Source organism: Parambassis ranga, chromosome 13, assembly GCF_900634625.1.
Source record: "Parambassis ranga chromosome 13, fParRan2.1, whole genome shotgun sequence".
Taxonomy (NCBI): Eukaryota; Metazoa; Chordata; class Actinopteri; family Ambassidae; genus Parambassis; species Parambassis ranga.
Window position 1 is genome coordinate 13,265,681 of NC_041033.1, and position 16,007 is coordinate 13,281,687.

Sequence of the window (16,007 nt, forward strand, 5' to 3'; positions counted from 1 at the left end):
TGCTCTGATATTTGGACAGAATGCATTTTGAGGTTTTGGCTACTTTAAATTCTGACAGACTGAGTGTCAATAATCAAAGCATGCACAGTGTTTCCTCTGCATGCATCTGTCTGTGAGTCTACATCATTCAGGTTGTGATGTGGGGCACAGGGGCAGCAGTACTCTGTTTACATTTGGCAGTAACATATGAACTGGATGACACACAGCACATCCATGCAGTGTTATGAAAATAAGCTATAGGCATAGCGATAAGCTAATGTTAGCTGAGCATTAGCTCGCCAGCTCTAATTATCATTCTGAACATTGAACAAACTTGGAAGATGTTGTGGCTCGAGGTATCTTCGACCCGCATTGTCTGCATGCTGCATTTTGTTTGTTGACAATTTCACACTAATTTTTGTCAAATGAAATGTGTGAGGATCCACAGCTCCTCCTGCATTCATTTGACTTACTGCTGCGCTGACAGCTCTCTCTCTCACACACATGTAGGCACGTAGGTGCAAGTGAGAGAGAGGCGCTGCAGCTGCGTAGCGAGTCGCTGTGCGAAATGAATTGATTAGTCTACGCTTTTTAAACACACTTGTCACCTTCATGTTTTCGGAAAAGTATCGAGTCTTTTCAAGTCTAAGTGAAGTCTCAAGTCACTGAAGTTCAAGTCACAGTCGAGTTGCAAGTCTTTTTACATTTTATCAAGTTAAGTCGTAAGTCATCAAATTAGCAACTCAAGTCGGACTTGAGTCCAAGTCATGTGACTCGAGTCCACACCTCTGGTTCATGGAGGGAGGAGCTTCACACAGGAGTGCAGTATCTCAAGGCCATGCAGTTCCCGAAGCTTGATCAAGTGTCTGGAAATGGAAAAAAAAAATGTTTTATTTTGTTTCTATGTTTTTCCAGTAACAGTCACTTTTGTGAACCTAAAATGTTAAAATTCCACACTGACACAATAAAGCTGTGACAGTGTAACCTGCAAAATTATTGTCCTCCTAGATATAAAACTTTATTGATATTTTTACATACAGCCCCCATTTATAAGAATATAATATAATAATTATACTCACATAATCAGAATGTGCTACATTCTACGCTTCTGATGCACAATGGCCTATAGCAGTGTATCACTGACCTATCAATTAATAGCTATCTAAAAACAATCAATAGTACAATCAAAAATATCTGGGATGCAAACATCTTCAGTACACAATCACATTCAACACCCTTTGTGGCATTTCATCAGACCTCGAGGTGCTTGAGGCTACTTTCTAGAATGTAATCAACAACTTGCAGTTTATAGAGCAGGGTGAGAGGGCACCTGGGTTCGGATCGACACAGCTTTCCGAGAGCAATCGCTGCATTTTGCTGCACAGCTGTCCTCTTAGTGTCCCCTGCAGCGTGCCGCAGCAGCAGCGGCACTATATCAGTGCCCAGCAGGTGGCTGGCAACTTCCTCCAACTCAAGGCAGTGGGCCAAGCACAGGGACGCATTTCCTGACACCGTCTCATCACAGCTGGAACTCAGCAAACGACGGAGAACTGACAGCTCTGTGTAGGGAAGATAATGATTGGCACGTGACATCAATATATTACATATATTGACAAACACGCAATGGCATCACAATTAGCAGATTTACAGTATATACAGTATAATCACACACACACACACACACACATACATTTGTGGTATCCACATGTACTCTCCTCACTACACACACACACACCTTATTTGAATATTAGGTCAGCCATCAAATATTATTCATGGACTAATGAAGGAGCTTGTTAATGCTAACATGTCAATCATTCCTCACTTTTATCAGACTTCACCAGCTCCTCCCGTGCCAAGTGACTGGCAGCAGTGCACACTGTCAGAGTCTTAATGGCATACTTAGTGGCAGTCTGCCCTGCTCCCTGGGTAGGCAAGCACAAAAATAACAATGACATTAAACAAGCAGAATGCATGTTTGCAAACTCTAACTTCATGTCAAAAGGTTGCACACGGTACGGGCAAAACTGATCTGTAGTGCAAGTAGTGCATATGGGATGCATACACACATAAATTTATATATTTATATATTTGTTGATAATGAGTAATCAATCAGCATCCATGTCACATTGATCAAATATTTCTGACCTGGCAGTACATCTAATTAAATACAGATACAGATATAGATAGATAAGATAAAAAATCAGAATGAGTGGTCAGGTAACCAGATCCAGTAGGTTGTATATATATAGTTACACACCTTCAGCAGCCTGCGCATGGTCCGGACCACTTTTCCTTGGATAGCATACTGAACAGCTTCAGAGGACTGAGGGAGCACAGTGCTCAGCACACCTGTGGCTTTCTGGAGGACAAAAGAGAATAAAAAGAAGTAACAGAGGATTGTGAAAAGTAGAGGCAGAAACCTTGATGGAAAAACACAGCAGGGAAATGGAGAGGATGGAAAAAGATCAACAGAAAACTGCAATGTGAGACTCAAAACTAGTAGAGAGGTAAGAGTCAAAGAAAAACATCTACTGGAGAAAAAAGGGAATGAGAGAGTGGGGTTGGAAGATTAAAAAAAATGGCTGTTTGATGAAATCTGAAGTGTTTTTGCAGCAAACAATTGAAGAAAAAGGCTAGCTTGAGTAAACACAATATTAAAGTGACCCTTTCAAGGACAAGATGAAAAGAAAGAGCCTCTATACAAATATTTTTGTGTCAGAATTGACACTTAAAACACATAATTAGCTAGAAGTTTAGTAGACAGTATAATTTGAGGATATGAATCACTCCAGAAAATACAGTCTCCACAGTCTCTTGTTTGATAACACAAGGCCATCCATTAGAATGTTTAGGACAGTCAGAGAGCATGTTAGGACATTATGCTCAAGAGCCCTTACAGACTGATATTTGATAAATGGATCTTTAAAAATATTAAAAAGTAGTTACAGGATAACTTTTCTCTTATCATCAGATAAGAGAAGATCTGAGAAGTGATAGGGAGACTGGACGGGGGCCTTGGCGCAACAGTCATGAAGCATTAAAGAGAAAAGAAAGTAAGGTCAGTGAAGTTATGACATAAGCAGAGTAAAATATTGAGGATGCATAAAAGGTAAAGTAGGAAAAAGTGTCAGCCAGGAAGTGAGCACCGAAACAGAAAAGAGACAGATGGATGTAAGCGTGGGCACTGCATAGGCAATGTGAAAGTGCTGCAACCGCCATTAGCACAGGCAACAGCACCTGGAGCTGGACTTTAAATCAACTATAATAACACAGATTCAGGATTTGTTGCTTTTGTTGCCTACTGAGGCACATTTCCTAGAAAAAAGATTAATCCCTTTTTATTTTCATTTTTGTGTTTGTTTGGAAAACAAACAATAAAAACTTCTCCGCAAACATTTTTCACTTTTCCTAACCTCTCTTGGTCTTGGATGTAGTTATTCACAGAAATATGCTAATACAGCCTAAAACAGAAGTTTAGTGAGAGTTTGGACTGCATTAGGGTTAAAAGTCTTTTGACTGCTGCAGTGTAGTGTTTATTAAATTTCACTTACAGTTATGATTCCTCCATCATTACCCCTCAGCAGGCCCAGGCAGCAATCACAGAGAGAAACAGCATGTTCCTAGAAAAAGGCAGAAATTGAACAGTAGTGGAGCTAATTTTCACATACATTTCACCTCTAAATAGGTGACATCGCACATCATGGACTACATAAATTGCTCCCACCCGGTTCACTGGCTCACTAGCTCACTGGCTGTAATAGATTTTTTTCATTACACTCAGTCTTACAGAAGGAGCACTTTCCACCAAGCAACTGTTGAGCTTGACCTTGCACAAGATACATAAACATCATCCGTCAAGTAGTGCGAAAACACTCAGCAGCAGATTCAGGCAGGCATCACCTATCGTACCTGAATGGCTGGAGAGGTGATGGTTGAAAGGTTGATGATCAAGCTGAGTAAAGAGTAAAGGATCTCTTTGTATTCAGGTGTACTGCACTGCCTCTGCAGAGAAACACAACAAACCCCACAATGAATACAAAGCAGTCATCTATTATGTCTAATTGTGACATCAAGACAATACTGAAGCGTCTTATTTCCTTGGCATCTGAACTGAATATAAACATACTAACAATGGCAACCACAAAGGTCTCCCAGCATTGTGAATCATGGGCAAGTTTCTGATGGATGACGTCATCTCGAGCCAGACTGCTAACGGCTGATATCAGTGATGGAAGGACATGACAATTGGATATGGTGATATTTCTCTGAAATAAATGGAGCAAATAGATCAGCACAATTTGCCAATATACACACATATTGTATATAAAACATTAACATAGGTATTTATATGCCTTACTAGTATTGATGTGAAGGGCCTAATAACAGCGACTGGCACTTCATTTCTTAACTGAATGCAAAATCTGCAGAGAAAGATGCAAATATTACAGGGACACATGGTGTATAGACATAGGCTGAAGGTCTTGATGAGTCAAGGCAAATTGAATTTTGAGTTTTTTTACAGTTAAGCAGGCAAACATCTTGAGCTAAAATAACTTCTATGATTGCTTTGTTGAACCTCTGTCCATGTGGCTGAAACCACAATACAATACCATTTTTTTATCTTATCACTCTCCAAATACACAAAATGTCTGAGTAACACAAGACAAGCAACATAATTCAATTCAGGGTTCAACTAGCATTGATTGTCACGTCTCTGAAGATTTCTGTCCATCTACACCACTATCTCTGTTTACTTTTGACTAAAAATAACGTCTCTGTTCCACATATACAAACTGTTAAAGGTGTGGTAACTTGTATGCAAAAATTTGGAATCAATTTTTTACCATTTGTGTACTATTATTTTTAAACAAAAAAACATCAATAAACAGCCAACATTGACCTAGCTGAACAGAAAACCTCTGTAGGATATTACACGTCTTTTGAGTGACTTTCTTTGAGCTATAGACAGGGAAAATTGATCTGTCCATTTCACTGCTTGACACCTCGACTTATTTCCCGCTGTGTTTAAGAGTCTGGGCTGTCCTTTCATGTCTATTTTCATGAGGCGCCAGAAAAGGAAACAGGTTGAGAACGGCTTTTGCCTCCCGGTGACATTAACACTTGGATCGCACATGTTGATTTATTAAAGATGCCACACATTTTGTTCCTCTGTGGACCTTTGATGATGTGGGTGCATTTAGAAATATCTATGGATGCATCTGTGAGGATAATAGAGTTTTGTTTTGTGAATTGTGTAATTAATACCTGCTTTCTGCTGAAAAGTTTTTCAGAACATTGACTGCTGTGTTCGCCTGCTGTTGCTTTGGCTTTGAGATGCACGCCATGAGGTTCCTCACTAACCTTTAGATTAAGAGTAATGGGACATAAAAGAGTCAAAGGAAGATAAAATGTAAGAGCAAAGGAGAAACAGGCAAAGAGTGCATGCTTTAAGATTAGAATCATATGTACAGACAAGATTACGATTGTTTTTAAATTAATTGGATGTAGTAACTGAAGTGACAATAACAAACATATGCCTTCAGAGTTTACAACAAGAGGGGGAGTGCATACATACAGTATATAATTTCCATGCATCAAAGTTAAGGTACTGAGCAGGAAAGGCATTCTTACTATTGACTATCTAACAACATAAAGGGACGCCTTACATGACCAAATTCAGGTTGTCGATTGCCAAACGTGGCATCTGGGAGTACAAATACAGTAATCTGAAGCACTCTGTCTGTACTGCGACATGCTTTGATGTTACCAGTTGAACAATCAACTGTTTGGCGACTGGACATGTCATCAGCATCCTCTGGTTTTCATCTGAAAGCAAAGGAAAACGCAGAGACACATTGGACGTATAGTTATTGTTGTTATTCCTGTGTCCTGACACATTGTGCATAGCTGTGTAAATATACAATTAAATAGATTAAGAAGGTCTGCACAAACAGTTGACAGGCTGATGCCCACACACACACACACGGGCTGTGCAATTCAGACAAACAAAAGCTTGACAGAAAAATGACAGGCTGCGAAGTTTTGACACAAGTCCAAAGGAGAGAATTATATTTGTAATTTAGTGAGCAAATTGATGCCCCATCAAAGACATAGTGAAGTCTATTTTCTACCCACCATTTCCATTACAAACAACTGTCCATAACTTCAGGACGGATGCACATAACTCATGTCTGCCTGGATCATTTGATTCCTGCAACAGGCAACTGTGGAGAAAATAAATTGTAATGTACATCTAAGTAAGTCAATACATATCAATATATCAAAAGACACAACAAAGGGTGGAAAACAACTAAACGCAAACATGAAACAGCTACATACAGCAGCTAGATACATAGCAAGATGCCTGGTTTAAGATTAAGATTTACTTTATTAAATCCTGTAGGGAAATTAAGTTGTAGTAGCAGTATATTTCAACATTTTACTCATATTACATCGTGCTGCAGCAGTTAACAAGCACCAAAAAGCATTATCCTATCAAAAATTAATGAGTAAAGTTTATTTTTGAACACCAAAGTTTCAGCACTATATATTCTATATATATAGCGAGAACTTTGAAGACACTCTAGACCTTTTTATACTTTTTTTTGAACTCTCAAAAGAGAATAAGCTTTCTATATCAGAGGTAAGAGCACATGAACCCAGAGTGCCCCTTCAGATTGTGATCAGGACAGGCAACAATAGCCCTGCTCTTCTTTCCTACATGGCTCAAGTAGGTTTCAGTTGGTTTATCTGGCTCATGACAGCATCCTTTCAGGCTGTTTTTTCCCCTCTTCCAGATCAGACTGCAGCTTCTTTGCACTCTCTACTTTCCAGACACAGTGTCCTAATTTGAATAATGACAGTGCTAACAATGGACAACATGAAAAATAAAAAATAAGTGACAAGTTAATAATAACCTTACTGATCTGACATGCGGAAGTCATAATTTGTATCTTGTACAAAGCAAACCCTCTTTCTGGGACAAAACACAGGCCCCTTTGCTCGTTTCAGTGCTCATCTCAATCTCTAGTGTGATCATCTTTTTTTCTTTGGGCTATCGCACAAACAACGAGGGGGCGGTGAATGATCTCTCCAGTTTAGGCCATCATTGTCTCTGTATGCCCCTGTCTCTGGGTCCATCTGTCAAAGCTCCACTGAGGGCTGACTGCTACCTCTCCCTCTGGTCTCCTTACCTTCTCACCATGTCATTGCTGCTGATGATAGTAAAGCCATTGTTCAGCCTAAAAAGGGTCTGTCCTGTACCTGTTAGAAGAGAACAGTAGATTGTAAGGGGGCAGAAAGCTGTGTATCATCACCTGGCAGACTGGAGGGTTTTACAGAAACACAACACCTTTCTTGTGTAGTTTAGCTAGCCTTGTTCAAGGACAAAGAACAGAATAAATAAAATATGTTGAGAAAAGAAAAATATAGTGAGGGATGGTCTATTTTCCACTAATAATAAGATGGAGGCTGCAGAAAGTAGAGCAGAGCAGTGAAGGGGCACTTTTCGGGGAGAAAGACTGTAATGTCAACCCTGCTGTGCTCCTTTCAGACCTAAGTTATGTAAGCTTTGCCCTTTTCTGTTGAATGGCACTGTGTGAAAGGTATTATATCATTTTTACATGACACTTATTCATCTAAATGAAGAAAGCAGATCAAAAATGTTTGCCATTCTGCTGAGGACAGCTAATGCAAAATAATTTGGTGTATTACAAATGTACAAACGAAACCATTACATTATGACATTTCATAGTTTTATGAGAGTAGTGAGCTCTAAGCCTGACTCTGCGTCTTACATGTTTTACCAGGCATGTAACAGAGCACCAGTAGGCAAGACCATGTCAGACCTACTTCATTAAGACTTCCTCCTTAGCTGAAATGAACAAAATAAATGCTCCTGAGAGGGTCATTGACTTTGATGAATTGTAGTGATGTCGTACAAAAGTCCTGCCTTATGGCAATAACTAAAAGCGTTACAATAGCTGTGTGGACTTTCAAAGTCATTTGCTGGGTCAAAAACGTTCACAAAAATACCAGCAGATGACCAGGGAGGGGTGAAAGACCTGGTGGAGATCAATGGCTACCTGTCTGCCATGGCCCATTTTCAGACAGCAGAGGACATGGGAAACAAATATCAATTAGTGTTTAGGAGGATGCTGTCATTATAAGCTGAAATAGCTTGTGCCTAACTGAGAGACCAGACTTATTTTGATTAAAAAAAAAATAATGGCAGGGAGAGTCAAGGCCTCTCCCTGCCTAGGTTTGATTCATCTGAATCCTTGAGCAACAAGCACACAATTAAATACTATTTTACCCACCATGGGAGCATATGGGATTTCAAGTGGTGCTTTTATGTCAGTTCAGTTGCAGCATAAGTAAATGCTCATTTCAAGCTAGATTAATTTTTTTTTTACCTGATGAGGTACAGCACATTTAAAATTCTACGTTTCCAACTCACTGTTGGACTGAAATATATATGAGTATCGATACCCCCTGCCATGTTTCTGTTCTCTAGACAGCTTAGAGGGCCTTAGGCTAGACTGTCATCCATCTGCAGTTTCAATGGGCAGGTGCAAACATGCAGTTGTTACCTAATGAAAATCTGACTTGCTGGTATACCACTGAGAATACTGAACACACATCTTCAATCACCGATGCTTCATAACACTACACCCAAAACAGCTCCCATCACTGCCCATCACTTCAGCATCTCTCACACATGCACAGCCAGCCCTGTACATTTCTACACAGTACCTGGAGCAGTAGAGTCAGGCAGACCGGACAAGAAGCAGACTTTTTACCTTTAGGGTCCCTAGTCCTGACTGAGCCCAAGCAGTGTTCATCTTTCACATGCTCTACCCAGGCATTAGCTTTCTCTTCTACTGAGAATTTACAGAATGCATCTTATACAGAAGGCTAATGTCTGTTGGGGACACTGTAATGCTAGCAACTCATACACAAACAGTTTTTTAGAGTCATAAGATGACATAGTTGAGGTTGGTGATTTAAATTCAGCCCACTTTACAGTTTAGCAGTCACATTTTTTAATCATCTATACTCCCTGGGAATGTCTGACTGATTGGAAACAGATGACAAATCAAATCATGCCAGCAGGTTTTACTGACAAATTTGCAGACAGCTTTTTATGAATTTAATTACAGAAACTATCAATTCATCATCTATGCCTATGTATGGTATCAGTATGTATCCAGTACAGTATGCAGTTCATATCCTCAGCACCTTGGCCTTACAGTCCATATTGGATATTGGACATTTGCTCACTGTGACAAGCAAATGGAGCATGAAGAGAAATCTGTGATGGACGGTGTTAGGTCTCTTTTCTTTTCCATTGTCACAGAAGACAAGAAGTAATTTGTTTTTCCAGCCCTCCTACACCTGATGTCATGCCCTAAGATGTTTACTGTCTGTATCTTTTTCTGTTTCTAGTCGTTTTAACCTTCCCGACCTGAAAGCTGATCTTTTGAGATTGTTTTAGCCATAGTAGCAGTAAAATGCTTCCCCGGTGAACCAGGTCCCTGTGCACAAACTGACTGGATGAGAAACATAGTTACTTAAAGCTTCTTCCAAAAGAACACTCACAGTCAGTAACCATGTGTGACAGAATTTCCAATCCTCCACAGTAGTAGAGTGGCATCTGGCCAGGCAGTGACAGCTTCTCCAGCAACTGGGGCACTGATGTGGCCTTCCTCTCACCCTTGTCAAATTCTTGCAGGGCGTTCATCTCCTGACTCTCTCTCTCCTCTTCCATATTTACTTTCATCAGGTATTCTGCAAAGTAGAAGAAGTTTAGGTGAGACCACAACACTGAAATTCAACAGAACAAGAATGAAGAGCCTACTTTTAGGGGTATAGTGTGCGATGGGCAATTGATACGTTTATAGTCTTGTATAGAAGGAGTCCGTTTTTAACACTGGAACCTTCTGCTGGCCTTGCATAACTTTGCAAAACTTTATGAATAGTCACTCGACTAGCTGAACAGCTTTTGCATGGAAGAAGAGCTGTCCCTCCTTATCTCACTACTTTGGGCCACAAACTCATCAATCACACCTTATCCATCCATCCAGCTATCCATTATCTGAACCTGCTTTGTCCTGCAGTACAGGGTCTCGGGGGGCTGGAGCCTATCCCAGCTATCTACGGGTGAGAGGCGGGGTATACCCTGCACATGTCACCAGTCCAGCCCATCACAGGGCCCCCTTATATATCAGAGGCCATAATCAACACCAATAAATAATTTCATATGATGACAATTTTGGCAAAATATCAACCATTTTCACAAAAAGAATGCAATACATTGCCTTTTATATAACCCAACTCCTGAAAAAAAACTTTACCTTTCACCATCTTTTCCCTCCCAGGTTCAATTTCCTGAATCTTTTGAAAGCGTTTTCTTGCCTGAAAAAGAGAAGAACTTTCTTCATTGCTAGTTATGTGACGTGCTTCAGTGGTTTTTTAAAGAAATCTCTGTGACTTCTCTGAAAGACACCAATATCTCAAGGAGAGTGACACCGTATGGTATACTGAAAACTATCATGCAGTTTACAATCACTGTGTTTTTTCTCTTTCCCAGAAATCAATCTTGGGTAGAAACCTATTTTGCCGTGAATGGACTTGATGAAAACTGATGTTACAGAAGATTGCTGTGAGGCTGCAATAACTAATGCTTCAACATGCTCAGACTTTCTATAGAACTCTTATTATTTAACTCTTTATTTTTTAATTAAGCACAGCTGTCATAATGCTAGTCCCGTTTCCTCCATAGTTATATGAAATGTCAAGTGTAGCTGTCAGCAGAGCAATGTGTAAAAAAACAAGTGTGATTAGATGTAATGAGAGGTAATTATACTTACCTCATTATATTGCTTCAATCCCTGATATGCTCTGCCCATGTGTAGATAAGCCTTTATGCACCTCTCATTACACTGATAGAGAAAAATGATCATGGAAGTGTATTACAGCATTTCATCAGCTGCACATCTACGTAATGGATATTTAATGTTTCTGCATTGATAACACAGTAAGAAACAGATATTCCTTCTAGACTGCAGGGACACAAAAATACGATGTGCATTACAGTGATATGACTGAAGAAAATAATTAGTTTTAACATTGCTATATGGAGCATATTTGCCATTCAGAGCTAGAAGAAGCATAGTTTATTGCTAATTTGCATTTTAGACAAACATGAAGAAAACACATCTTCAAAGATATGACAAAATTAGAACAGACTCATTATATCACTATTCATTTTGTTCACCTTTCCAAACACAATGTCCTCTTCTGAGAGCATTTCTAAATTTCAGCATTTCAGCATTTCTGCTGATGAGCTCACAGGTTTTCAAATTACAGTGCCTCATAATGACAAATGATCCCAGTCCCCCGCCAATAAGACTTTACCTTCAGGGCCCACTCACAGTCACTGATGGCCTCCTTGTACTTTCCAAGCTTGATGTAGGCCTAAAATTTAAAAGATTGAACATGTTGTAATTGGGCATCAAATCATAAATCTGGCCTAACATGGTAAGGAATGTGATTACGATTGTTAGGAGACTCTCAAGATGTTGGTTGTCTGAAATGGAACGTGCAGATTTTATAATCTAATTAACTGTACACAGGCTAAAGGATGTTAAACGCAAAACACAGTCCAAGCGGTATCTCTTCATAAAATTAAGTTGAAAAACATTTCCTACAAAACATCATTTGTGTTTCGGTGAAAGATTATCACCTGTGCTCGGTTGGTGTACAGCGGCTGCATGTCCTTCAGCTCAGCCAAGCCATCACCGTAGTACTTCACTGCAGCTTCATAGTCTTCTTGTGCATAAGCTTCATTCCCCTTGTCTTTCAGTGCTGCAGCCATACAAGCAGTACAACATTTTTAAAAAATGACACATTTCCAGGTCAGAGCAAAATGTTCAGCTCCAAAAACAACACACCAGTTGCCTTTTTCTCTTTTGCTGCTCTCCTCAGCCACCTGTCTTCAGCATCTCTCTCCATAATCTTCATGAAGTTCTCTGCTCAGAAAAAGAAAAAGTCTTATCAGTATTAGAACAGAGGAGGAAAGTGTTAAGACTGCCAGTGTACGTTTTTAATCACACAAACAGAAATAAATAACAGAAATAAATCTAATCATTACATTACTCAAGGTATTTATCAGGTATTTGCACCACACACCACCTATTCGACAGTACAACAGCTCAGGAGGAAACATGTACTTTCTACTTCCCTACATTTATCTGACAGTTTTAGCTTTACCTAATCAACAATAAAACAAGCTTTTAAAAACAACCCATTACAAATAACTGTGCTACTAAAACTAAATGTATGTACGTATATATATTTGAGTAGGGTTCATGCAGTTTTACCTAAGTAAAGGATCTGAATACTCTTTTTCACCACTGTCGACATGTGATGTAGTGTGCGCTTCAGTCAATTGTAGGTGATTATAGAGATTCAGACTACACAGTGTGTACTTTAGCACTAAATGTTCACACAAAGACAGATATTACTCTATAAATATCAGCTGGAAGTAATTTAAGACAACTTCCTTACCATGAAATCAGTGAATGGTGTGTTCATTTCAATATTAGCAAATTCACCCAGGAAGGTGGGAGAGGTGTATATGTGCATGTATTTGCAGTTTTTAGTGCAGTATTTAGTTTTGGTGTAACTGATTAGTTTTAATCAATTGAAATTTAACAAGATACTTAAAAAAAGGAATGGCTGAGATAACAGAGGTGAAAATATCACCCCTCAGTATCATACTTCACACTAAAGAACAGGCTGGATTCCAATTACTGTTCTCCTTAGCTATGTATTGTAGGAGACTTCTGAACAAACGAACAAAAACACATCACACATATCCATAATTCAGAGCAGTTCAAGGCAGCACTAAACGTACACATAACTGTACATGTTTCTTTAATAGGTTACATCATCAAGGTCTTCTCTGTTTATATCTGATAACATGAGTATAAGGAAACTTCTATTGTGTTTAATGGAATTCTAGTGAAGTCTACTCACCTGGGCTTTCATTCTGATGAGTCTGTAAAACAGGAAACAGTATTAAAAGAATGTAAACATAAGGGAGATCATCGCTGTCACAACTTGCTGTGCAACGTCTTGGGATAGCAGTGACAAGACAGATAGTTGTGTTGAGTGTATGTGTTTTAGGGAAAGAGACAGACAGGGTGAGAAAGGATGAGACAGAACAACAGGACAGTAACTATGTGTGGTTGTTCTTCTGGCCATGTTTTTTTTACCAGGGAAGGTTGGACTGGTGGGGATGTGTTGATTGTAGTCTTGTTGACTTCTGTTTTGCAAGGTTCACCCGAGGCTGCAATGTAACAATCAGCCTTTGCCATGGCTTTATGCTGGACTTCGACATCAGACGACCTTAGATCTTCCACTAGCTGACCTGAAAAGAATCTGTGATTTATTTTCCTGCAGACTTGCATGTGCAATATCTAAGTGAATCACATATCTGTGTATGAAAATGTAAGATTTTGATCTGATTGGGGTTTATGTTACAATGTAGAAAACCTGTGACACAATAAAACGGTCTTTATGCAGCCTAATAGTGAGACAACATACGTATATTTAGTAATGCACATATGGCTAATGAGGTTAAATAATCACAACTCATTACATGCCTTCATTTATGGCTGACGCTAGCTAGCTAACAATTGAGTTAGCTAAAGTTGTACCAATGATTTTAGAGCACACTGGTGCAGATTCGACTCACTTATATTGTCAACCTTCTTCAAGAAAGTCTCGAAGTCTTCGAGGTTTTCCATATTTCTTACGTCTACTTCTTTTATCTCACAGCTTCCTTCGATAGGTCTCGTTTTCAGCGTGCTGTTACCATAGTGACGTCGTGATGCCTTCAGGGCCGCCCGTAAACTCTCCCACGAACGCGGACACGGCACACAGTTTATAGTAGGCTAATGATAGCTATTTAAATGACTTTCTACCTGTGCTCTAATGTTATTATATATTAAATAAAAACGTTACGCATAAAAAAGGTCATTCTGTCTGACTCTATTTATGTTTCTTCTGAGAGTGAGTGAAGGCAGCATTTCAAACACTACATAACGTGTATTTTTTTAATTAATCACTATAAATCCTGTGATGTCTTCTTATTTTTCTGCATGAGTCTGTTCTTTCATGTGTGTCCTGTGCTTATATCAGGCTGTGGTTCAGTACAGAATGGCCAAAGATGGTGTGTATCTCCTCAACACTTCAGTGACTGTTGATGTGAGAACATCCTCCTTCCTTTTCCAGGCAAAAGATCTATACTGCCTCCATGTGGTTACAAACACATCTGCAGACTTACATCTGTTGGCTTTGATTTTATAGCAGATAAACATGTGATGTTATAAAGTTCCGGAAGGAAAAAGAGTTGACTTTACATGCATAAAATGGCTACACATTCTTTAGCAAACTCATCTCTACTTAATCTGTGTGCACTCTGATCTTTCTGAACTCTGAACTGTGAGTGTTGGGATAACACAGGGAGCACCAGAGACAGACAGGGACAGGATGCACACAGTAAAGAGGGGGGAGGAGAGGACAGATAAGAAAACACAGCAATACGTCTCACAACCAAGAAAACATGGGGCTAACAAAAAACAAAAAATACAGTAGTAGTAGTAGTAGTAGCCACTTCAGTTTATTATTTAAAAAAATCGATGGCAAAAAGGGAAAAAAAAAGATTTATTTAGAAAAGTCGAAAAAAAAAAGAAAGAAAAAAAAATTGTCCAGGTTAGAGGTTCCTCAGAAAGGACTGCACTTACACAACCATGCTGCCTGGATGCATTGTATTTATCATTCAATAATCAGAAATGCATCTTTTGGTTAAAGTTTACATATCTGTAATTATAGAACAGATTAAAATTACAAAGCAGACAGCTTAAACCACCAGGGGAGGGCTGCTGTTTTAACAGAATGCATTTCCATGGTGTGGCTCAGGAATGTCAAACTGAGCTCATCTGGGTCATTTACGTCAGCACCACAGTTCCCTTTATTTATTTAAGCGCTCTGAAAGTAATCAAATTAAAATGTGACATTAAGTTGTAATGCCACATTGACATGTAATATTAGTCATACATTCTAACATTTATTATATTATTTATCATTTATTTTCCTCACATAAATGACTGAGGACAGACCCCTGAAATGTTCTCACAATCACACAGTCCAGCAGAAATGATCTGTATGAAGTATCACACGAAGGAATGCAGGCATGGGCTTCACCCCCCTCTAGTGCCCCCGCTCTTACAGTTAGATCCCAGTGAGTCACCTTCAGACAGTGAAGATCTTTATCCTCATTTACGCAATATAAGAGGCCCTTAAACTGAGCATTCTCATCTTTTATTGTATTAGTAATAGTTCCAATTGTATTGATTGCATGAATGATTTGGTAGCTTGTCACCACTGGGCTTAAAACAAATACTGAGCTCTCATTTCACACATTCCACAGTGACACCCTTTAAAAGTCCTAAAATACTCCTGGGGGGGGGGGTTCCAGAACCAGACCTCCAAGTTCAAGAAAAAGTCAGAAGCAGAAACAACTCCCTGAACATTTATCACACATACAGCAAACGCAGCTTGTAGATGTAAAGTTTAGAAACGCTTTCAAAATAAAAGCTTCGTGTTATTATCTGCGTTCAGCTGCTGTTTATACAAAGTGCATCATTATTAGGAGAGTCATCAGCTGTTAAGAAGTAATAATGCTGCTGCGCTGTCTTTTGTAGGAACAGGAGGAGGACAGAATGTTATTGTTATGGGTTATTTCTGCAACAGCTTACAGTCAGTGCTCTCACAAGACCAGACTCCAGCTGCTGTGGATGTTGTGGTGTCATGTCTCAGAGGACACTGACAGCACAGTGATGACTTTCATAACAACTTTTCCCGCCTTTGCTCATTCTGCTTGAGGCTCCAGTCTTTATCTGAGGTTATTTAAAATGAAGAACAACACTTCAATACTGCACTTAACTATATACAGAAGG

The 16,007-nt window shown here is 39.3% G+C and overlaps 1 protein-coding gene across 1 annotated transcript; it reads right to left on the reverse strand.

Annotated features, from left to right (window-relative positions):
• Positions 1–588: 588 nt before the first annotated feature.
• On the reverse strand, positions 589–13,851 carry ttc12 (tetratricopeptide repeat domain 12). The gene is made up of 21 exons (XM_028420226.1): positions 13,742–13,851; positions 13,260–13,414; positions 13,021–13,042; positions 11,934–12,011; positions 11,726–11,847; positions 11,398–11,457; positions 10,851–10,922; positions 10,335–10,395; positions 9,580–9,768; positions 7,173–7,242; positions 6,115–6,203; positions 5,646–5,805; positions 5,245–5,340; positions 4,337–4,400; positions 4,110–4,244; positions 3,889–3,981; positions 3,531–3,599; positions 2,237–2,338; positions 1,802–1,901; positions 1,310–1,538; positions 589–845 (listed from the first exon to the last, which is right to left on the reverse strand). Exons 1-21 carry the CDS (start codon positions 13,791–13,793, stop codon positions 773–775), a joined length of 2,091 nt encoding a protein of 696 aa, XP_028276027.1. The 5' UTR covers positions 13,794–13,851; the 3' UTR covers positions 589–772.
• Positions 13,852–16,007: the final 2,156 nt, after the last annotated feature.

Coding starts and splice junctions, on each gene's coding strand:
- ttc12 (XM_028420226.1), bottom strand. CDS start 13,793: ATGGAAAACCTCGAAGACTTCGAGACTTTCTTGAAGAAGGTTGACAAT. Junction 5,341..5,645: donor GACAACCTGAATTTGGTCAT/GTAAGGCGTCCC, acceptor CTTAATCTAAAG/GTTAGTGAGGAACCTCATGG. Junction 4,245..4,336: donor GGCCCTTCACATCAATACTA/GTAAGGCATATA, acceptor CATTTATTTCAG/AGAAATATCACCATATCCAA.